The sequence below is a fragment of the Canis lupus genome, chromosome 4 (genome assembly GCF_003254725.2).
Source record: "Canis lupus dingo isolate Sandy chromosome 4, ASM325472v2, whole genome shotgun sequence".
NCBI classification, from domain to species: domain Eukaryota; kingdom Metazoa; phylum Chordata; class Mammalia; order Carnivora; family Canidae; genus Canis; species Canis lupus.
In genome coordinates, this window is record NC_064246.1 from 13,032,087 (window position 1) to 13,055,386 (window position 23,300).

Genomic DNA, 23,300 nt, shown 5'->3' on the forward strand with positions numbered 1-23,300 from the left:
CGCCTCCGCCGCGCCGGCCTGGAGCGCGCGGGCCGCCCAGCTGTCAATCACGCGCGGGCTGAGCTCTGCACGCGGGAGCCGAGGCGGCGGCGGCGGCGGCGGCGGCGGCGGCGATGGGACCCCTGCGAGAGATCTGCGGCTAGCCGGCTGCACTTGCTCCACGGGTCGGGGGATCGCAGGCGGCAGATTTGAAGGATGATGTGCCATTGAAAAGAAAGGTCAAAGGCTAAACAAGGAGAAGAGAAAGAGGAAGACTTCAAAGATGCGAAGGATGAGTTCTTGCAGCAACATCTGTCGGTCCAAGCAGGCACAGACTGCTACTGAGGGTAACTACCAGCGCTATGGAGTCCGGTCCTACCTGCACCAGTTTTATGAGGACTGTACCACCTCAATCTGGGAGTATGAGGATGATTTCCAGATCCAGAGATCCCCTAATAGGTGGAGCTCAGTATTCTGGAAGGGCTTCTCAACATCTGCCTGCGCAAGGAAACCCCGAGTGGCTCCATGTGAGCCGAGAAAGGACATGGCCTGGGGGCCCTTCTGTGGCTTCTAGCCCTGCCTCTGCAACTTGGTCGGGCTCATCTCGGGCACAGTCTTTGTGATTCTTGGACTGACCGTTCTGGCAGTGGGCTTCCTGGTGCCCCCCAAAATCGAAGCCTTCGGGGAAGCCGACTTTGTGGTGGTGGACACGCAGGCCGTGCAGTTTAACGGAGCCCTTGACGCGTGCAAGCTGGCCGGGGCGGTTCTCTTCTGCCTGGGGGGCACGTCCATGGCGGGGTGTCTTCTGATGTCCGTGTTCGTGAGGAGCTGCTCCCAGGAAGAGAAGCTCTTCCAGCAGAAGTTCAAAGAGCGGATCGCCGACGTCAGGCCTCCCGCCCAGCCCATCACGAGAGCTCCGGGCCCCGGGGAGACCAAGATCCCGGTCACTCTGTCCAGGGTGCACAGTGTCCAGCCCGTGTCGGCCTCCTGAAGCGCTGGGGGTCCCGGTGCCCACGCGGCGTGGGCGGGCCGGGGTCGGGGTCGGGGCGTGAGCTCAGGGCGGCCGGGCTCGGGGGGCTCGGGGGGCTCGGGGGGCTCGGGGGCGCGGCGGGGCGGAGACCCCAGGGATGCGCCGCACCGCTTCTGGGGCGCTCGGGGCCGGCAGGTGCCCTCGGGAGCTCCCCCCGCAGACGCCGTGATGCTCTGCTGCTTCCCGCGCACCCCGGGGAGAGCACCCAGCAGTTTAGACCAGGTGACCGACGGCTGACGTGCTGTGTTTTACTTTCTCATGTTGGTCTCCTGATCTTCCTTGTGTGGTGCTCCTTCCGTTCCTGTCTCACTACGTGTAAGATATCGTCACGTGTGTCCGTAGAAAAATCGAGCTCCTTGGTTTTGACCCCAACATTAGTCTTTCAACTCTATCTTCCCCCGAGGTTACGGAGACTGGATACGAATTTATTGGAGTTCTCCACAAATCTTGTTTTGCTCTGTTTGGGTTTTTCCAACGTTTTCACCTGAAAAGCTAATATTGCCAATTTTAGAATCTTAGGGAAGAGATTGATATTGGGAGTGTCTGTGCGGTGTCCAGAAGCCAGGGAATGAGATAGGACTATGAACTAGCTGTGTGACCCTGGGGGATTCGTTTAACCTCCCCTGGCCTCAGTTTCCCCAACTGTATGACAAAGATCCTGGATGTGGTGGCCGAGATTCCTCTTTTGCCGCCGTCATCATGTCTCCCTGGGGACATGTTTGTGATATCCCCATGGCTCACACCTCAGTGGGACTGTCTGAGAGCCCAACTCTCAGAAAATCTCCGAATCAGCAGCTACTCACCTTTCAATATCCAACCTGAGCAGTTTATAGAGCGCTGTCATGTTTTTATAAAGACCAAAGTAAGCCATCCTCAAATAAGAAACCCGTGAGTAGAGATTAACCTTAAAAAGGGTTTTCTTTCTCAAATAAGATATTTTATTCTCCAGCAAGATGCTCGTCTCATCCCTATGCACTTGGACTTAATCTGTGGATTCAAACTGGACTAAGGAACATGTGACCTTGGATTTCTCTCAGAAATTGTGCCACCTTCGAGTTCTGTCTCTCTTTTCTTTCTTCCTTCACTGGATAAATAAAATATGTGACCAAGCAGAAAAAAAAAAAAAAAAAAAAAAAAAAAAAAAAAAAAAAAAAAAAAAAAAAAAAAAAAAAAAGAATAGCAGAGAATGGGAACAGAATAAATGATAAAGATAGGAACCAAAAGGGAGGCAGGACTGAAGTAAGGCCTTGGTAAGAATATAAATGCGATGACTAGTACAATGGGTTTTACCAAGAGAGGCACATGTTTTATGACTGTGTGGAGAGTGGACTGGACAGGGGGACCAGAAAGGAGACTGCAACACTGTCCAGGTTAGAGATAATGATGTGACTTCTACTTTGGTGACAGCAAGAAATGGATATCCCTGAGATATTTCGGATTTGCTAATAGCGATAAGTATAGGAGATAGGATGGGACTCCCAAGTTCCTGACACAAACAACTGGGTGGCTGATAATACAGTCATCTACTACAGGGAATGTGAAGCAATGAACAGGTTTGGGGTGACAAGAAGAGATGGACAAGATTCAGGGCTCTATTTTGTACTGATTTCCCTATTAAATGTTTTCCCTGGTCATAGTCACAAATTTCCTGAAAAATACTTAATAATTTGGGGGCCCCTGGCTGGCTCAGTCAGTGGAGCATATGACTTTTGATCTCAGGGTTGTGGGTTCAAGCCCTGCATTGGGTATAGAGATTACTTAAAAATAAAATCTTAAAAATAATTATATTTGATTAATTGGTGCCTGTTATTACAAAACTTATAAAAATCCAAACACAAGCTCTTCTTTCAAAACATGCATCAAAATTATACATAAAAATTGTATAAATTTTTATCAAAATTGTTAAACTAAATTAGATTAGACAAATAATACCTATGTGATAATGAAAGAACACATGGATGAATATATACCTAAATATATACATTTTGAAGTAACTACCTTTCTATGACAAAATACAGATTCATTGCAGAAATTTTAGAAAATAAGGAAAAGTTTAGAGAAATTAACAATTACTTCTAATCCCATCCTCTAGCAATAAATCCTATTAATATTCTGGTAACTATAAGACTAATTTGTTTATCTTTGCATATTTAATTAGTTTTGGTAAAGCTGGAGAAACCTAAAATTCACATTTCAAAACTGAATGAATAAAAGGATAACATCCCCATGCCTATTATTAAGCTTCAGAGTTTAGTCTTGGCCATCAGTCTAATTCCAGACATAAAGATGGAACACACCCTTGAAGAGCTAGGTAGAGCCAACCGCTTCTGATGCAGATCTTCCCCACAAACAGCTCCCCATCACCACCTGCCACCTTTAAACCCTGTATCTACAAATTAGACATTCAGTTAAAATAAGGTAAGCTTTCTTTTTTTAACCACCTTTTTTTCTTTTTTCTTTTCTTTTCCTTCTTTTCTTTCTTTCTTTTTTTTTTTTTTTTTTTTTTTTTTTTTTTTGAGAAAGAGCAGACTGGGAGGGCACCGAGGTAGAGGGAAAGAGAAAATCTTAAGCAGGCTCGACGCCCAGTGCAGAGCCCCACACAGGGTTTGATCGCACAACTCTGAGATCATGAACGGAGTGGAAGTCAAGAGATTTACCTGATTGAGCCACCCATATATCCCCTCAACCACCATTTAAACTTGGGTTTATATTGCTTTGTAATTCATACACCTCATATTCATTTATATGAAAGCCAAATTGTTCCTACACCAGCAGGACATTGACCCTTCAATTATGTTTTTAATCTTTTCTTATTTATTTGTCATACTTATGTATAGTATTTAAAATTCTATATCACAATTCAACAGAGTTCAAAATAATTGCTTTTTAAAAATCTTGACTATAAACAGGAGAAAATAAAAGTCTTAGAAAAACATAAAGTTTAAGTATGTATTTTAGTTCAAGACTACCTAATGTTGCATGATAGTCAATTTTTATTTTATAAAAGTAAAGCTTTGGGAATTTTTAATAGTTTACTTTGGGGTTATCATCTCTATTATTTCCAGACAGAGTAGTATATATAGATTCTATACTAAGCCCAAATTTAATAAATTCAAATAAAATCATGTTTAAAAGTTTCATATTATTCACATAGAATTTAATAACAACAAAAAACCAAATGGAGTTTCTACATAGATGAAATCCAGTTTTAGTAGTATGCAATACAGTACAGTCATCACAATATCCTTTAAAAATAATCATTAGCCAAAAAACAAAAAAGGAGAGGGGGGAAGGCACGTGGGTGGCTCACTCAAGTCCAACTCTTGATTTCGGCTCCAGTCACGATCTCAGGGTTGCACTCAGCAGGGAGTCTGCTTGAGATTTATCCCTCCCCCTCTCCCTCTGCCTTTCCCCCACACTCCCTCTTTAAAAAAAAAAAAATCATTATCATTAGCATGATTAGTGATGCTAGTCAGCTTAAGATATTTATTTCATGCAATAACTGCACATTTTAATATGAACTGAAAATATACTCCCCAGACCAAAAAAAAAAAAAAAATTAAGTCATAGAGACTCCTTCAAGGTGATTTGTAAGTGCCATCCTATGGCTAGGAATAATTTATTTTTAAAAACAGATTGCTGGAGTTGTGGGTTTTTTTTTTTTTTAGCAAACAATGAATCGCTTTATTTTTTAAAATATTTTATTTATTTATTTATGAGAGACAGAGACAGAGAGAGAGAGAGAGAGGCAAAGACACAGGCAGAGAGAGAAGCAGGCTCCATCCAGGGAGCCCAATGTGGGACCCGATCCCAGGACTCCAGGATCACGCCCTGGACCGAAGGCAGACGCTAAATCGCCTAGCCACCCAGGGATCCCCAATGAATCACTGTAATCACAATTAAAAAACACTTACTAATTCAAAGAAAACAGTAGTGACTAGAGAATTTGAAAGCACATAAAGTTATGCAATAGACATACACATTTAAGCAAATCTAGACAAATGTATACATTCAGATATAATCCAAAACATAGTCATGACCTTGCTTTAAATTTTAGCTGGCCAATCCAATGAAATGGAACAAAGAGAAAGGACTTGAGCTGGGGTGGGGATGGGTGATGATGCTCTAGCTCTCTGATATTCTGGGTAACACTAGGTGAGATTTACAAATGTACAGCAGGGTAAAAAACATCATTAGGAGACCAATGTCCTAAAAGTCTCTACCACCAAAGCATTCAGTTCTGATTCTCTCTAGCTTTTTCTAATTTTTAAATGTTCACTTACTCTTTAATTGAAATGCCCATGCTTTCCACTAAACGTTGGCTGTTTTTACCTAACAAATTTTGCAAATGTTTCCTGCCTTGGGGTCAAATACAAAGAACATAACTTAGCATGAGCAAAGAAATAGAATAGGAGTCTCATGGAACTTGAACAAATTCTAGTGCCTGTATCTAAATAAGAGTTATCTATCTCAATGATCATATAATCTGCATTGAGTTCAATTATAACTACTTGAATGGGGAGTGGTGGGCTGCAATTTATTCACTTATTCTGCATAATAACCTATAATAAGCCTTACTGCTTCAGAATAATATAGAATCTTTGAAATTACTTTGGAGGGTTTTTTTTTTGTTTTTTTTTTTTGTTTTTTTTTTTTTGCCTGCTATTTCTGTTTGGGTTTTGTTTGGTTGGGTTGAAATTTCTGAAGGCACAGGATAATTCAACAAGTAGAGGGAAATAGACTAAGACTGTCAAGTATTCCCAAATTCTCCCACAAACCAACTTTAATTTATGATTTGCACCCTGAGTAGATAAATCATCTAGTAAGGAATCTGATTATTTGAATATTAAACAGTTTTGTTATTTCGACAGCTCAGGCATTTTTAAAACCTTAGTAACCCAGGGTTCATAGTGCAGTGGGCATATTTTAGTTTCCCCAACACTCCACTCTACTCCATGCCTCCAGAGATAGACTCAGTAGAAATACTTCTCATCACTCAAAATGGTGGTTACACCTAAATTCTGTTCACCTATCTATAGAGGGTGGTCTTTCTGAGACTTCCTCAGATTCTACCTCTGATTTCCCTGTAATTTATTTTTTTAAAAGATTTTATTTATTTATTCATGAGAGAACAGAGAGAGGCAGAGACACAGGCAGAGGGAGAAGCAGGCTCCATGTAAGGAGCCCGATGTGGGACTCAATCCCGGGACTCCAGGATCATGCCCTGGGCCAAAGGAAGGTGTTAAACCGCTGAGCCACCAGGCATCCCTTTCCCTGTAATTTAAATAAAACTTCAGTAACTGGAGTCCCAGCGCAAATTTTATCAGAAGCAGTCCATAAAAATATGAAGGCAGCAAACATACCTAAGACAAAAATCTGCACAATTAGATGAAACAGCTAGAAGAATAACAATTTAGGGCCACTCCTCATAAGGACTGGTAGACCTAAACCGCCTCAATAACTTCTGAATACCACATCAGTTTATTACCAATTTCACTGCCATTGACTCCAAATCATTTGTAGGATGTTCGGATATGCTCTCTGTACAAGCAGTCTCCACATTATGAAGGAGCATTTGCCCCAAACTCAAGCACAAGTCTGTTATTTAGAACTGAAAAAAGGTTTCTAGTCATTAAAAAAAATGTTACAGTTTATGCCCAAAATAGTACACAAAAAGCCTATTCAAGACCAAAATAACTAAAGTATCAGATTAAGAGTACTTTAAACAAAAATTATAATACACAACCTCAAAGAACCTTCTCTCTCATCTCACGATGCAAGACAAGCAAAACCTCAGAATTACGGCAGAAGTGGAAATGGAGAGAAGCCATAGATGCCCACAACCAGGACAGCTATTCTGAGTTTAACTCTGGTAATTTGAAGTCTCTTAAAAAAGAACTGAATACTCATTTAAGCACTTTATTTTAACTATAGTCCTAGTGAAACATCTCAAGTGTAAGTATCTGCTATGCATCAAAGATAAATGAAGAGTAACCCAATATGTTGGTTAGATATTCCTCAGATATGAAACTAACACATCACGGTTAGAAGATAATTCATTAAAAAATTAGAATTCTGGGGGTGCCTGCATGGCTCAGTGGGTTAAGCATCTGACTCTTGATTTGGGCTCAGGTCATGATCTCAGTGTTGTGAGATCGAGCCCTGCATTGGGCACCACACTGAGCTGGGTGGAGCCTGCTTAGGATTCTCTCTCCCTCTCCCTCTGCCCCTACCCACCTCCTTCTCTAAAAAAAAAAAAAAAAAAAAAAAGAATTGTATTTATTAAAGGCCTTTGGTAATCGGGAAACAGAATATGGCTAAATGTTGCTTTTAATATAAAACAAAAATCTAATTTCTATATCCACAATGTATCTGAGTACAATGATAGGTTATCCTTTTAAACTTTTTTTTTAATCCTTGCTTATACACTCAAAGTTTATTTAGAACTAGTAGAGAATGTAAAAGTCATTTCATTAATCAAGAAGCAGAGACCAAAGAGCTAAGTGACTTGACCAAGATCATTCAACTCAGTCACTCAGCCAACTGGAAACTAGGTCTGTCTCTGAAGTCCCTGATCAACTCTCTTCTTAACATTTCCCCACTTCTTCATTTTTGTGTGATGGCTGAACTTTGCTTCAAGTATCTTGGTTTTATAGGAGTGTATACTTGTGGTTTGCCTTTGTTCTAATGCAGCAAAAAGCCAAGATGAGACCTTCACCCTGAGGGAGCCTAAGTTAGTAAAAGCCAGCTCCAGAGAGGATACTCACCCAGGATAAAGAACAGATCATATGTTCAGCTCAAAGAAGACTGCTCCGAGCAAGGCTATGTCTGCACAGAGAGCAATGTATGCTGTTTATAAGACAAGAAAGAATCAAACCCATTGAGTTTACAAGAACAGACAAGGCCTTAACCTGTTCACTTAAGAAACAAACAGCAGAAGGTTGCTGTGGTATTTAGATGCTGGGTGTTAATCCTCAGGTGAAATAGGACTCATGGTTATGAAAAGGCTTTAGAAACCATTCTAAGAAAAGCTGTGTAGGAAAAACAAAGCCAACGGTAAGAAATTGAATTTTACAACATGTAAGGTTTCAGTACATCCATGAAATGTAGGAGATTGGGTGCGTGTTTTACTTTCTCAGAACCATACAAAGCCCTTCACTATCAGCTTTCCACCTCTAAATCCTTCATTATTTCCTTCTACTTTCTCACTCCAAACCCATACTTTAGTCACCTTAAATGTCTTATCAACCCTTCTTATGTTTTTTGTTTCCCTCAATGCAACCTTATTACAAACTGCCTATCCTCAAATATTTAATGAAAACTTCACCTTTGTGGGGTTTCCCTAGGCAAAAGTTGATCACTCCTTCCAAAATTCATCACATGGTGGTGATTAGTTTACTGTTTCTCTCACTCGCCTATGAGCACTCTAGGGAAAGAGACTGCACTTGATTCTTCCTGGCAACGGACCTCACATTGTAATGCATTCAATATGTGTTCATACAAAGAATAAAATAAGCAGTGCTGTTAAGGGTGTAGCAAAATGAAAGCCCTCATACAATGCCAATGGGAAATTGGCACAATCTTTCCAGAAAATATTTAGTGATACATTTGTAGGGTGTTAATACTCTCAAATCCTTCAACCCAATAGTTCCACTTCAAGAAATGTATCACAAAGACATAAATGAATGTAAAAAAATAAAGATTCATATCCGAGGATGTTTAAGAGAGCCTTCAATGTAGCTAAGGATGTTTAAGATAGCACCTTCAAATAATGGAAAACTAGACACAAGTGTAATATCATAAAATAGGGAGAGTTAAATAAATTATGGATCATCCTCAGGATGGTATGACAGGACTTTATAATCACATGGGGAAAATTTTATGACATAATATTAAATAAAATATGCATTTAAAACATGAATGCAATTATATAATATTTTGCTATTCCTGCTTCCACTCTTAAAAGATTAACTGCTATAGTAATTTCCTTTCTGCTGTTATGTGGACAAAACACATGAAGCAATGTTTTTCAGATATCAAAAAATAAGCAGTGCTGAAATATGATATCTGAGTGAAGAAGGAAAAGGGAGTTCAGCCCTATAATGGCCCCAACTCACTCCCTGGGAACAGTTTTAAGCCACAGCACAGGAAGAGAAAATGCAAACACATCACAGAAGACTTACTAAGTGGAGGAAACACACAGCTAGAATTTTTGAGGCTGAGTACAAGAGAGAAAGGAGCTGCACAGAAGCTTCTGTAGATATGCAGCAAGGTTCAATGAATCATTAACAAGTATAGATCTATACAGTCACAGAGTGGGACTCCATGAAATCGAGGAATGAACCAACAGCCTACAAGATTCCTAGTATGTATGTAGGCCTGGGAATAGTTCATGATTCTACCAGCCAGAGTGGAAACAACTTGTAATCTATGGGGCACTGGGTAAGTTCCCCAGGGGGTTTCTGCCTTGGTAAGTGGGGCTTAGCTCAAGAATAAAGGTTACTCTGGACCCATCCAAACAAAGCTAAACAACAGCCTCAAAGAGTTACACTGATTTCTAAGTTACTTAACTACAGGACAAAACAAAAATTAAAGGAATACAACAAAATCCAGCACTTGATAATGAGAAAATCTTGATGTCCAATATTTAATCAAAAATCACCAGGCATGCAAAAAAGCAGAAAAATATGACCCACTACCAGGGGAGGAAAAAATCAATCAATAGAAACAGCGCCAGATAGGACAGATCTGATGGAATTAGCAGACAAAAATGTTAACAAAGCTATTGTACAAATATTCATATGCTCAATGACATAAGGAAAAATGTAACCATAGTAAAGAGAGAAATGGAAAAAAATATAAAGGCCAGAGGGAATTTATACAGATGAAAATAGGCTGGATGGTTTCTAGAGTCAAAAATATATGACATAAGATTAACAGCAAAGATCAGTGAACCTGGAAGCCATCCAAAAAGGCACAGAGAGAAAAAAGATTGACAAAGTGAATAGAGCATCAGTAGCTGGTACAACTGTGGTAAGTAGTCTCTCATGTGTATAACTGGAGTCTTAGGGAAAAGATGAAAAGTACAGAATTACTGAAGAAATAATGGTTGAAGATTTTCCAAATTTGTTGAAAACTATGACCCTACAGATTTTAGAAGTTCAAGGGGCACCTGGGTGGTTCAATGGTTGAGCATCTGCCTTTGGCTCAGGTCATGATCCTGGGGTTCTGGGATCGAGTCCCACATCAGGCTCCCTGCAGGCAGTCTGCTTCTTCCTCTGCCTCTCTCTCTCTCTGTGTCTTTTATGAAGAATTAGATAAAATCTTCAAAAAAAAAAAAAAAGTTCAAGGACTATCAAATAGAATAAACACAAAAACCCCACAAAGATACATCATAGTCAAATTGCCGATAAAGAGTGATAAATCAATAAAGAGAAAATTCTAAAAGCAACTTGAGGTTAAAAAAACATATTAAGTTCAGAGCCACAAGAATATGAATGGCAGTAGACTTCTCAGAAACTAAGCAAACAGAAGACAGTACAATGCTGGCTTCAAAGTTATAACAGAAGAGAACTGCCATCAAAACTCTATATCCAAAAAAATTAAAAAATTAAAAATCTTTCAAAATTGAAGGTCAAATAAACATGTTTTTAGACCCATCCTCCCAAAAAAGTACAGCTGAGAATTTATCACACTGGATCTTCTCTAAAATATGGAAATTTGGGGGGCGGTGGGGGGGCAGTGCCTGGGTGGCCCAGACAGCTAAGCAGCTGCCTTTGGCTCAAGTCACAATTTCAGGGTCCTGGGATGCTCAGCAGGAAGCCTGCTTCTCCCTCTCCTCACTGCTGTGCTCTTGCTTGCTTGGCTCACTTTCTCTCAAATAAATAAAATCTTTAATGAAAAAAAAATGGAAATTTGAATCTAACCAAAGGAATGAAGTACACCCACAATGGTAAATGTGTGTGTGTATGTGTGTGGGGGGGATTGTTTCTAAAATATTTTCATCTGTGACTGTTTAAAATAAAAGTGACCATTTAATAAAAATAATAAAAGTATAGAGTTTATAACATATGTAAAATTAAGATGTATGATAATAGAACAAAAAACTGGAAGAAATATACGGAAGTAGACTGTTACAAGTTTTTTACACTGGTAATATATTATTATTTGAAGATTTACTATGATATAATAAATATGCATATTATAATCACTAAATTAATAAAATAAGGTAAAACAAAATAAAGAGGTATTTCTTTTTTTTAAGATTGATTGATTGATTGATTTATGATAGACTTATTTATTTATTTATTTATTTATTTATTTATTTATTTATTTATTTATTAATTATAGACCCAGAGAGAAAGAGAGAGGCAGAGACACAGGCAGAGGGAGAAGCAGGCTCCAGGCTGGGAGCCCGATGCGGAACTCGATCCCAGGACTCCAGGATCACGCCCTGGGCCAAAGGCAGGCACCAAACTGCTGAGCCACCCAGGGATCCCCCTAAAGAGGTATTTCTTATAAGCTAATAAATGAGATAAAATCAAATCTTAAAAAATACTCAATTATTCTCCCAAAAAAAGGAACAAAAAAAAAGAAAAAGAATATATGTGTCAAATAACAAACACATGGGATCCCTGGGTGGTGCAGCGGTTTGGCGCCTGCCTTTGGCCCAGGGCGCGATCCGGGAGACCCTGGATCGAATCCCACCTCGGGCTCCCGGTGCATGGAGCCTGCTTCTCCCTCTGCCTGTGTCTCTGCCTCTCTCTCTCTCTCTCTGTGTGTGACTATCATAAATAAATAAAAATTTAAAAAAAAAAACAAACACATAGCAAAATAATAAAAGCAAACCAAATCATATCATTATATATATATAACATAGGTCATGTAACATTCCAATTAAAAAGCAGGGATTACAAGTTGTACAAAAATAGAAGACTCAAGTATATGCTGTTTGTGAGAGATCCACTTGAAACTTATGGGCACAGGTTAAAAGTAAAACAAAGAAGAAAGATGTATCATAGAAACGCTAACCAAGAGAGGGAAAAAAAGCTGGAGGTGCTATATTCATAACTGTAAGTAGACTTCAGAACAAGGAATATTATCATGGGTAAAGACAGACCTTATTATAAAGTAATAAGGAGTTAGTGCATGAAGAGATACAGAGGTCCACAATGACTATGTATCCAATAACAGAGCTTCGAAATACATGATGCCAACTTGACAGAATTGAACAGAAACATAGAAAATTCAACTACATAATTAACACACTGCATAATATTTTTCTCTAGAATGTGAGCTTAGAGGTCATATGTTTTCCTTCTTTCTTAGACATTTCTGTATTTCCAGAATCTTCTTCAACAAGCACATACTAAAAAAACAAAAACAAGCACATACTCAGGGTTAACAAAAATGGTATCCTGGCTCCGTCCTGCTTTTGTCTCTCAATCCTTCCTTGATCTGGTTTCCTTTGGGATCTAATCCTTCTTACACAGTAGAGGTCTCAATATGAAGACCTGCAACTCTGCCAGATAAAAAGTGTAACCCCAGCCCCATAGACCTGGTGATGAATCCACAAATGGAAAATGAGCCAACAGCGTTCATCAGGCTCCTTGTTCAGGAATGTGTATGTATGCTGGAAGACACTTTTCCCTATCTGAGGGTCCCATGAGCCTGGACCAAAATGAGCATCTTTGCCTTTTATGGAGAATACCTTCTGAGGACAAGAGCCTATCAAGAAGAAAGTCGTGCTGAGTATCAAAGAGACAGAAGCAAGTGTGACAGTAATACTATTTGAGCCCCTGTCTGCAGCTGTGCCTAGACCCATGCCCACCTGGACCTTTTAGTTATAAAGCTAATTCTTTTCCATTTTTTACTTAAGCTGATTTGACTGTAGTTTCTATCAGAGGAAACCAAAAGAACCGTTGCACAAAATAATGTAAAAGAGTTATTTCAACTAATTCCTGGTTTGCTTATATTTTTCTTTTGAGAGAAGAGTGGTGAGTTAAAAGATCACTTTTCTTGGTTTTGTTCATGCCCATCATGCTGGCATGGGATTATCTGGCATGGCCATTCTCTTGAAAGAAGCTCCCAGAGAAAACAAACTACCTCTAGGACTTACAATATGGCATTTAACATAACGACATGGTATCTACCAAAATCAATAAACATACAAGGTAGATTCTTCTCAATGTTATTTCAGCCTCTGGGGTGCCTGGGTGGCTAAATCATTTAAACATATGACTCTTGATTTCAAGTCAGGTTATGATCTCAGGATCATGAGATCAAGCCCTGTGTCAGCTCTCTCCTTGGCGTGGAGTCTGCTTGAGAGTCTCTCTCTCCCTCTGCCCCTCTCCCTGCTCTCTCTCTCTCTCTAAAAAAAAAAAAAAAAAAAAGTCTTTAAAAAAATAAAATATATTTCTACTCATTTGTTAAAAAGCTTTCATATAGCACAAAACAAGATTTTTTTAAAAAATTTCCATTATGGAGCCACAAAGATTTTTGCCCCATGTTATACAGATTTCTAAGTAAATACATATGCCACTAAATAAAAACCAGAAGGTTCGAAATTACTCTGAACCAAATGAAGGAATAATTATCTTTAAAACTACCACATTTCTCTACTGGAAAAAAAAATGTAGCAAATTAATTTATGAGTCAATTCATCAGAACAGGGATCTGAAACATTGCAGCTTAGTTTATAAGATTGGTTTACACACTTCTTGGCAATTCTCCTACAGGCACATAGATCCTTTCTACCCATCCCCTCCCTCTTCTCCTAGATGAGATCATGGAACAGATTATGCATCTTATAAAAATGTGTAATTGTGAGTTGTATAGCAGGGAGGTATTCAATACCTATTATTCCAACAATTTTAAAATCAATAAGAAAAGCCGTGCAAGGAACTTAATTTAGACAAAAAAAAGAAAAATGCTTTCAGATTGAGACCTGAATTACTGCTGGTTTTACTTTAAAAAAAAATGATGATGATGAGTCATTGCTGTTCCTCCTTGGTGTTCAAATTTAGACAAAAACTCAGGTGTATTTTTAGAAGTAATTGTGGCCTACAAGGTTGATTAGGACTAAAATTTTATTTACCTTAAAAATGATGGGGCTTTTATACAAATAAATGCTCTTTTCATTTAATTTTAGAATACATCTGGAAGTGGGGGGCTAGGATAAATATAATTCTTACATATCTTAAATAAAACAAAACAAAAATACACTTTACCTAATAAAGGGTTTTTTTTTTTTTTTGATGCCCAGGATTTGAAATCCTCTTTTATCACCTTATTTATATTATCCACAGTTATAGACAATTGCCACACACACGCACACACACAACACAAGAGAAAAATCTGGTACGTATTCTATAAAAAAAAAGAGAGAAAGAGATTTAATCCCCAAACAGGTCAAACTAGTAAAGTCACTTCTTAAAAGCACACTTGGTGTTCTTAAAAGTTCAGTTTAATGTGAATAATTTTCAACAAATTTCTAGTAACAATTTTCTTACCAAAGTTACTGATCTAATAAACTGATATATAATCTATAACAGTGAAAAGCTAAGTTTTAGAAATTGAGTATGGAATGTTTCAGAAGTTCCCAAGGTATTTATTAAATGCTGTATATTGTGTTTTACCAGCCTGGCCTGTTCTGGGAATTTTGTTATGAATAGGAATACAACAAAGTACCCAGTAATAACAGCTTACAGTCTAGGAGAGAACACGTTATTACATAAAATTTCACTTACAGAGTTGTCATAAAGGCTCTGAAATAAATGCAACATGAAATGAGAACTTATCACAGGAAGAAGACCCAATAGAGTCTTCAGGGACAGGGAGGAATTTCCTGGGGAAGAGACAATGAAATGACGCTGGGCTGGGGACCCTGAGAAAGAGAACCAGGCAGAGAGAGCCACCTGCACTCTTGAGCAGACGTCTGCAGGCAGGTAGAAATGGGAAATTCCTGTGGCTGGATTGCAGTAAGTGAAGGAGAATGGCTCAAGATCATGCCGAAATGTAGTTAGGGCTGGCTAGAAGGTAGGCCTAGCTGGAGTAGAAAGTGCAGTGATAAGAATTGGAGACTTAACCTTCAGAGAGATGAAGAGCTTTGGGCACGTTCTCACTAAGAGAAGTGGGATTGCTTTTGGAAAGCTCTTTCTGGAGAAAGGTGGAGAAGGGATTGGTGGCAATGACTCTGGACAAAAGAAAACCAGTTAAGAACTGCCTGGGTGATGCAGGTGCAAAGGCCTCATGGCTTGGTCTAGGGTGGGGGGCACAGTGATGGAGAGAAGTTGGGGACTTCATGGAGAGACATGAGAGAAAGATATCAGACATGATTGCGACCTGACAAAAGAGAAATTTAATGAATACTAAGCAGTTCCTGCTGGAAAAAAAAAAAAAAAAAAAAGCCAAACAGGGAAACTAGTACCTTGTAAGTCCAGGGAGGTCAGGGTGGGAAGCTGCTGAGAGCAAGGACGTGTCCCTTGGCTTTAGCAACATGGAGATCCCGAGTAACCTGAGCAAGAGCAGTACTGGTGGCGGGACGAGGGCAACCAAACTGAAGCAGACAACAGAGTCAATGGTAGGTGAGAAATGTGCACAACGCTGGCAAAGCAGCACTTCTCTTAAGTTCAGCTAAAAGCAGAAGAGAGGATAGAAGCAGAACACAGATGACTCACATATTAAAGTTTCCAATATAAAATTAGATTATGCAGCATGGTCACTAAGGTATATTTGTGTGTGCTGCATGTATGCATGTGTCTTCAAAGACAATATAGGACTTTTTAGGACTGTATTTTGAATAGAATGTATAATAACAGCAAAATATTTTAATCATTTTTGAACTAAAACATTCCTGATAAAGAAATTGAGCAATTAAAAAAAAAAAGAAATTGAGCAATTATATGCTGAGCTCTGCACTGAACATTGTGGAAAGAATAGATAAAAATTACAGCACATTATTCCTGACCTCGGGATGATTGCTATCTGATAGGCAAAACTAATACTGAACAGCTGAAATCATATAATGCAGGTTATAAGCAAGGAAGGAATCGCTTGCTTATAACTCACTTAAAAGCCATTCAGTCGATTAAAAATGAAGTTTTCCAAATGAAATACGGAGAAATCTTTTTGCCTTAATAATGCTAAATTGCAGCTGCAATACAGGGCTTCTGCGGAGCTTCACTTCAAGTACAAAGTCATACTGCCATCTACTGATTATTTTTTAGACTGTTTTTGACAGTTTTAGTCATCACTGGACAACTCTACTGACTAATTGGGGTTAAGATATCTAACAAATGCCATATAACAAAATTTTCAATGAAATCTTGCCATTTGCAAAGACATAGATGGATCTAGAATATAATGCTAAGTGAAATAAGTCAGTAAGAGAAACAAATACCATATGATTTCACTCATGTGTGGAATTAAGAAACAAATGAGCAAAGAACAAAAAAAACAAACCAAAAAACAAACCTTTAACTATAAAGAATAAACTGATGAATATCAGAAGGAAAGTCAGTGGGAGGATGGGGGAAGTAGGTAAAGGAGATTAAGAGTACACTTATATTGATGAGTGCTGAGTAATGTATAGAATTATTGCATCACTATATTGTACACCTGAAGCGAATATAACACCATATATTAACTATAGTGGAATTTTAAAAATAAGTAAAATAATACATTAAAAATTGTTTTACAAAGTTAAACTCATAGATACAAAGGACAGATTGCTGGGTGGTTGCTGGAGGTGGCATGGGGGTTGGATAAAATGCATAAAGGAAGTTAAAAGATATTGACTTTTTATAGTTATAAAATAAGTCATGAAAGAAAAAATAAAAAATAAAAAAAATAAAATAAGTCATGGGCATGTAATGTACAGCATGGTGACTACAGTTTATAATACTGCCCTGCATATTTAAGAGTTGCTGAGAGAACAGATCTTAAAAGTTCTCATCACAAGAAAAAAACTCTAACTACATATGTGACGGATGTTGTCTGGACTTACTGTAGTGATCATTTTGCAATATATACAGATGTTAAATCCTCTTGTACATCTGAAACAAATATAATGTATGTCAATTATACCTCAATAAAAAATAAAATACTAATGGTTCTTTTAAAAATGGAGGAAAAATGGAGGAAAGGGACACCTGGGTGGCTCAGCGGTTGAGCGACCGCCTTCATCCCAGGTCATGATCCCGGGGTCCTGAGATCAAGTCTCACATCGGGCTCCCTGCATGGAACCTGCTTCTCCCTCTGCCTGTGTCTCTGCCTCTCTCTCTATGTCTGTCATGAATAAATAAATAAAATCTTAAAAAATAAATAAATAATTTTAAAAGTGCACCATCTCTATAATTCTTTTAATAATATAATTATTTTACCATAGAAATCATTTAACCTATTAAAGCATAAATAATATCAATATTTTTATAGTAATAGTATTTCCCATAACATCCTTGGTAAGTCTCTTAAGATAAAGCACCAAGGCTAAGAATAAATATAAAAGTTCAACAAAGTAGGGCCCCTGGGTGGCTCAGTCAGTTAAGCTTCCAACTCTTGATTTCAGGTTAGGTTATGATCTCAGGGGGCATGAGATCAAGCCCTGCTTTGGGTTCCATGCTCAGTGGCAATTCTGCTTGATTCTGTCCCTCCACTCCTCCCCCCCTGTTCACATGTGAGCATGTTTCCTCTCTCTTTAAAATAAATCTTAAAAAAAAAATCTTCAACAAAGTTCATTAACTGCTCCAAAAAGGACAATATCTAATGTGAAATCAGTTCAGCTCAATACACTTTGGGTGCACACCTTTGAAACCTAGAACTACCTCTTCCAACTGTGAGGCTGGTAGCCTTCTTTAAAATAGTCTTTCCAACTATAATCTATGGAGCTCTAGGAGGGCTCCCCTCCCCCACATCCTGAGTGCCTCAGGGTTCTAACTACCTCATCCCAGCTTCAGTCTGAGTGACTTTCATTTATAAGTTTTCACCCTGTTTTACATTTTATCTGTTTTTTTTTTTTTTCTGTTATCTTCCAGGAAAGATTTCTTGGGCTGTTCACAAATGGTCTATTTCTCTTCCTTCTAGGTTCATAATAGGATTGCACCTCCATTTCTTTTGAAGTTGGGTATGGCCATAGGACTTGTTTCAGGCAATGAAACATGTTACCTGCAGGTAGAAGCTTTAAGGAACAGTTCATGATCTGACATCTTCCCCTTCCTTTGCTACATGGGAACACAAGTCTTGATGAAGCCCCCATTGACCTGGGGACCTGAGTGTCTAAAATAAGCAGAGAGTTCCTGCTAATTCCCACTGGATAGAAAGTATGAGCAGAAAATAAACTTTGGTGGATAAAGCCACGGAGGTATTGGGGTTCTTTGTTACCCCTTATCATTCTGTTACAACTGCTAAATGATTTATTGAACCTTTGCTCCAAGGCAGGGATCGGAAAATGATGGCACAGGAGCCAAATCTTGCCAGCTACCTGCTTTCATAAGCAAAACTCTGCTGAAACATTGCCATGCCCACTCACTCACATGTTGCCTATGGCTACTTTCCAGCAACAAAGGCAGAGCTGAAGCTTTAACAGACATTAATATGGCCCACAAACTCTAAAATATTTACGATCTGGTCCTTTACAGGACAAGTTGGCCAACCACTGCAGCAAAGCCCCATGCTAGCCAGTACAGCAAAGAAAAGATGAGTAAGATCTATCTATTCTCTGAGAGCAGGTGCTAGGTCTGCAGAAATAAACATGGCAAAATATGTTCACAGTAGACCAGAGGCATCTGTAGTCTTAATATTCACAGTTATGACTATTGTCTGGCATCTGCTATGGACACTGTAAAGAAATGGAATTTTGTAGAGGCAGAACCTTGGGTTATAGTGTGGAGAAGCTGCTGTGTGGGAGAGAACAAAGCTATGAAGTGACCCTCCTTAGTAGATTGCTCATCAATCCTATCTCCTCACAACTTGATTTTCCTCTGCTCAGTGCAGAGATTTTCTTTCTTTTTTTTAAAAAAAAAGATTTTATTTATTTGAGAGAGAGTGAAAGAGAGAGAGAGTGCAAGCAGAGGGAAGGGCAGCGGGAGAGGAAGAACCAGACTCTTTGCTGAGCAGGGAGCCTGACACAGGACTTGATCCCAGGACCCTGAGATCACGACCTGAGCTGAAGGTAGACACTTAACCAACTGAACCACCCAGGTGCCCCATGGGAGCCAAAACACAAAGACATTTAATTTGGCAGATTAAGGGCATACACAAGAAACACATTTAATTTTTGAGTAAAATGCAAAGCAACTTCTTATCCTATTGCACTTTAGCGCTAACACTGAATGCACACGGCTGTACTGCTGTATAATACAGCACAGGTTAGCAACTTAGGGAGAACGTGGAGCCACACTCTGGCTTCAAATGCCAACTCTACTATTGATTAGCTTTCTGACCTTGGCACATTTCCTAACTGCTCTCTGCCTCAGTTTCCTCAGTGGTAAAATGGGCACCTATGTTATTGGGTGTTCGTGAAGGCTAAATTATTTCTATTTGTAACAGTGCCAGCTTGGTGCCTGGCAGAGAAGGTACCACAAAGTATTTGCCAATTAACTGCCCCAGCAGTCCTTTCTGATGGAAGCATTTTAGCCTCACACATGAGTAAATAGACACTCAAAACATGCTCGGTTAAAAGCCCACTATTCTAAAAACCGGATAATAAAATCTTATAAAATAGAACACTCGTAGGAAGCCCGGGTGGCTCAGCGGTTCAGCACCTGCCTTCAGCCCAGGGCATGATCCTGGAGTCCCGGGATCGAGTCCCACGTCGGGCTCCCTGCATGGAGCCTGCTTCTCCCTCTGCCTGTGTCTCTGCCTCTCTCTCTCTCTCTCTCAAGAATAAATAAATAAAATCTTTTTTTAAAAAAATTATATATATATATATATAAAACACTTGTTAAGAAAAAATGACTAGGATGTCTGAGTGCTCAGTGGTTGAGCATCTGCCTCTGGCTCAGGTCATGATCCCAGGGTCTTGGGATCAAGTCCTGCATTGAGCTCCCCGTGGGGAGCCTGCTTCTCCCTCTGGCTGTATCTCTGTCTCTCTCTGTGTCTCTCATGAAAAAATAAATAGAATCTTTTAAAAAATAAAATAAAAAGGGATGCCTGAGTAGCTCAGCGATTGAGTTGAGTGTTTGCCTTTGGCTCAGGGAGTGATGGCGGAATCCTGGGATCGAGTCCCATGTCGGGCTCCCTGCATGGAGCCTGCTTCTCCCTCTGCCTGTGTCTCTGCCTCTCTCTATGTGTCTCTCATGAATAAATAAAATCCTTAAAATAAAATAAAATAAATTTAATTTAAAAAACTCAAGAAAAGTTCTTAAGAAAAGAACTTAAGAAAATGACAGATTTGGCATCCTTCTATAAAAAAGTCAAGGGAGAAAAGAAAACATAGGCAGAGCCATAAGTGAGCGTATGATGGTATATACAGCATTACAATTAGAAGTATATTAGCCTAGCACTGAAATTCTTTATGAAAACAGAAGGTACCGGTTTGTTCCCATATTTTTGCCTGAGGGGTTTATTCTCGTCCGGGAAAAACATACAAAACTCTAAGCTGTTCAAAGAAACAGGTCCTGACAGGTCCTAGTCTCAGGGCTTTGAGCCAGGAAGTATTCAGAAGTCAAAGCAAGGACAGTATCAAAAATCCAAGATATCAAAAACTACAGAACAGAAAGATAGGGCCGGGCTCCAGAGAACAAATAGGAGGTAGAGCCTGGGTAAGTTCCACAAATGAAGACCTCCACATGCTTCCACTTTCCCAAATCACTCATGTTGAGCATCTTTTCATATCCTATTGACCATTCGTTTATTTTGACTTGTGAAGTAACTGTTCCAATTTTTCTGCCACTTTTATTATTCATCTTGTTATTACTGACTTCCAGGAATTCTTTATATATTCTAGCTACAAGTCCTTAGTCAAACATATATATTGTAATATTTCTCCTTTTCTATAATTTATCTTTTAGTATATTTCAAAGAGCAAAAGTTTTTATTTTGATAATAGCCTCTTAATGAATTATATTCTCTTATGATCATGATTTTTTTGTGTCCTAAGAAATCTTTGCCTTTCCCAAGGTCACAAAGATATTCTACATTCTTCTTCTTAAAGTTTTATAGCTTTAGCTTTGATATGTAGAGCCGTGATTCGTTTTGAGTTAATTTTTTAGTATAGTATGAGGTAGGGGCTGATTTAACTTTTTTCCATGCAGATTTGCACTTGTTCCAGCAGTATTTCTTGAAAAGACTTGTCTTTTCCCATTAAATTACCTTACCATTCTTGTTGAAAATTGATACTATATATATTGATAATTATATATACAATAAAATTTTTTCTGGATTTTGCTACTAGTCCACTGATCCATACATCGTCCTTTTTCCAGTACCACCACGTCTTGATTACATGGTTTTATAGTAATCAGGTAATAGAACTCCTTCAATATTGCTCTTCTATTTAAAACTGCTTTGGCTATTATTGGTTGGAACTTTTGCAGGGACTGTGCCAAAACTATAGATCAATTTAAGGATTAAATTCAGTCTTCCAATCCATGGACACAATGCACTTCTACACTTATTTAAGTGTTCTTCAATTTCTTTCAGCAATGTTTTTGTACTTTTCATTGACAGGTCTTTTGCACAGTTTGGTATTTCATGGTTTTGAATAATATTATAAACAGAATTGTACTTTTATTTCATTTCTAGTAGCTTATGTTTATATACAGAAATATCCTTAATTTTATACATTATTCTTGTATCCTGCAACTTTGACAAACTCATTTCTTAGTTCTAGTAGCTTTTTAACAGATTCTTAAAAAAAAAAAAAAAAGATTTAATTTATTTATTCATGAGAGACACAGAGAGCGAGAGGCAGAGACACAGGCAGAGAGAGAAACAGGTTACCTGCAAGGAGCCTGATGCAGGACCTGATCCCAGATCCCAGGATCACACCCTGAGCCAAAGGTAGACGCCCAACCACTGAGCCACCCAGGTGTCCCAGATTCTCTCTTTTTTTAATTAGTCTAGGTAGAAGTATAGCAACGTTACTCAGGTTTTCAGAGAATCTGCCTTTGATTTCACTGATTTTCCTTTGTCTTTTTTTTAGCTAATTTCTTTGGATTTAATTTTTTTCTTCCTTTTATAGTTTACTACTAAAGTGCAAAGGTGTGAGCTTTGGTCAATTATTTAGACTTTTTTTGTTTTGTAACACAAACATTTATAGCTATAAATATCCTTACTATAGCTGCACCCTCATATTTTATTTTTTCTAATTTTGATATGTTGTGTTTTATCATTCAATTCAAAATTATTCTAATTTTCTTTTTGATTTCTTGACTCATGAATGTTTAGCAGCAAGATATTTAGTACATAAGTATTTCGGGCTTTCCTGGGTGTTTTATGGTGGTTGATTTTTAATTTGATTCCATTGTCATCAGAAAGCATATTCCATAAGTTTTCAATCTTTTGGAACCTACTGAAATTTGTTTGATAGCCCAGTATACAGTCTATCTTGTTGAAGATTCTATATGCACTTGAAAATTATAAGTATACTGTAGTCGTCTTATATTGCGTTCTATAAATATATTGTGTTCTATAAATATCAATTAGATTAAGATAGCTAAGTACTATTCTGATCCTCCATATTTTTACTGATAGGTAATTGTCTCTCATTTCTCATTTCTAAGGGACCATTTTAACCTGGCTTCCTGGAATCTCCCTGACAGGTGTGTCCTATATGCGTACCTATATATACTTTCTATAGTTCTGTTGCTGCCACAAATTCCTCTTTCAATGTCCACATGCTTTTCAAGGCCTTATCTCTGATCCCTGCTACCTTTAATCAGTAAGGCTGCAGTATGCCATTGAAAGTTAACATCAAGAAAAAGGGCTATTGGCCAGAAAGTTACAAATTCACAATTCCAATCAGTTTTTTGAGATTAAATTTCCTTCTAGTTTTTGTCTGTTCTGTGATACTTTCCAGCATCGTTAAATAACTACAGTTTCTAATTTTTAATTATCATTTTACTCTGCTCTTATCATTGTTATCTGCAAGAGAGTTTGTGTGACCAGATCACTCCTCTCTCTATTAGAAGCTGTTGATAGTTGTACAAGGTTAGAACTCAAAGGTCACCTGGGTGGCTCAGTTGGTTAAGCGGCTGACTCTTGGTTTGGGCTGAGGTCATAATCTCGGGGTCCTGGGATCGAACTCTGCATCAGGTTCCATGATCAGCAGGAAGTCTGCTTCAGGATCCTC

General features: G+C 38.6%; 2 protein-coding genes across 2 annotated transcripts in view; one reads left to right on the forward strand and one right to left on the reverse strand.

Moving 5' to 3' along the window:
- The window catches only part of ANK3 (ankyrin 3), a 673,376-nt gene that overhangs the window by 573,849 nt on the left and 76,227 nt on the right, over positions 1-23,300 (reverse strand). The window lies entirely within an intron of this gene.
- Positions 16-2,182, forward strand: LOC112651922 (neurensin-1). Its single transcript, XM_025435281.3, has 2 exons — positions 16-459; positions 571-2,182. Exons 1-2 carry the CDS (start codon positions 263-265, stop codon positions 968-970), a joined length of 597 nt encoding a protein of 198 aa, XP_025291066.1. The 5' UTR covers positions 16-262; the 3' UTR covers positions 971-2,182.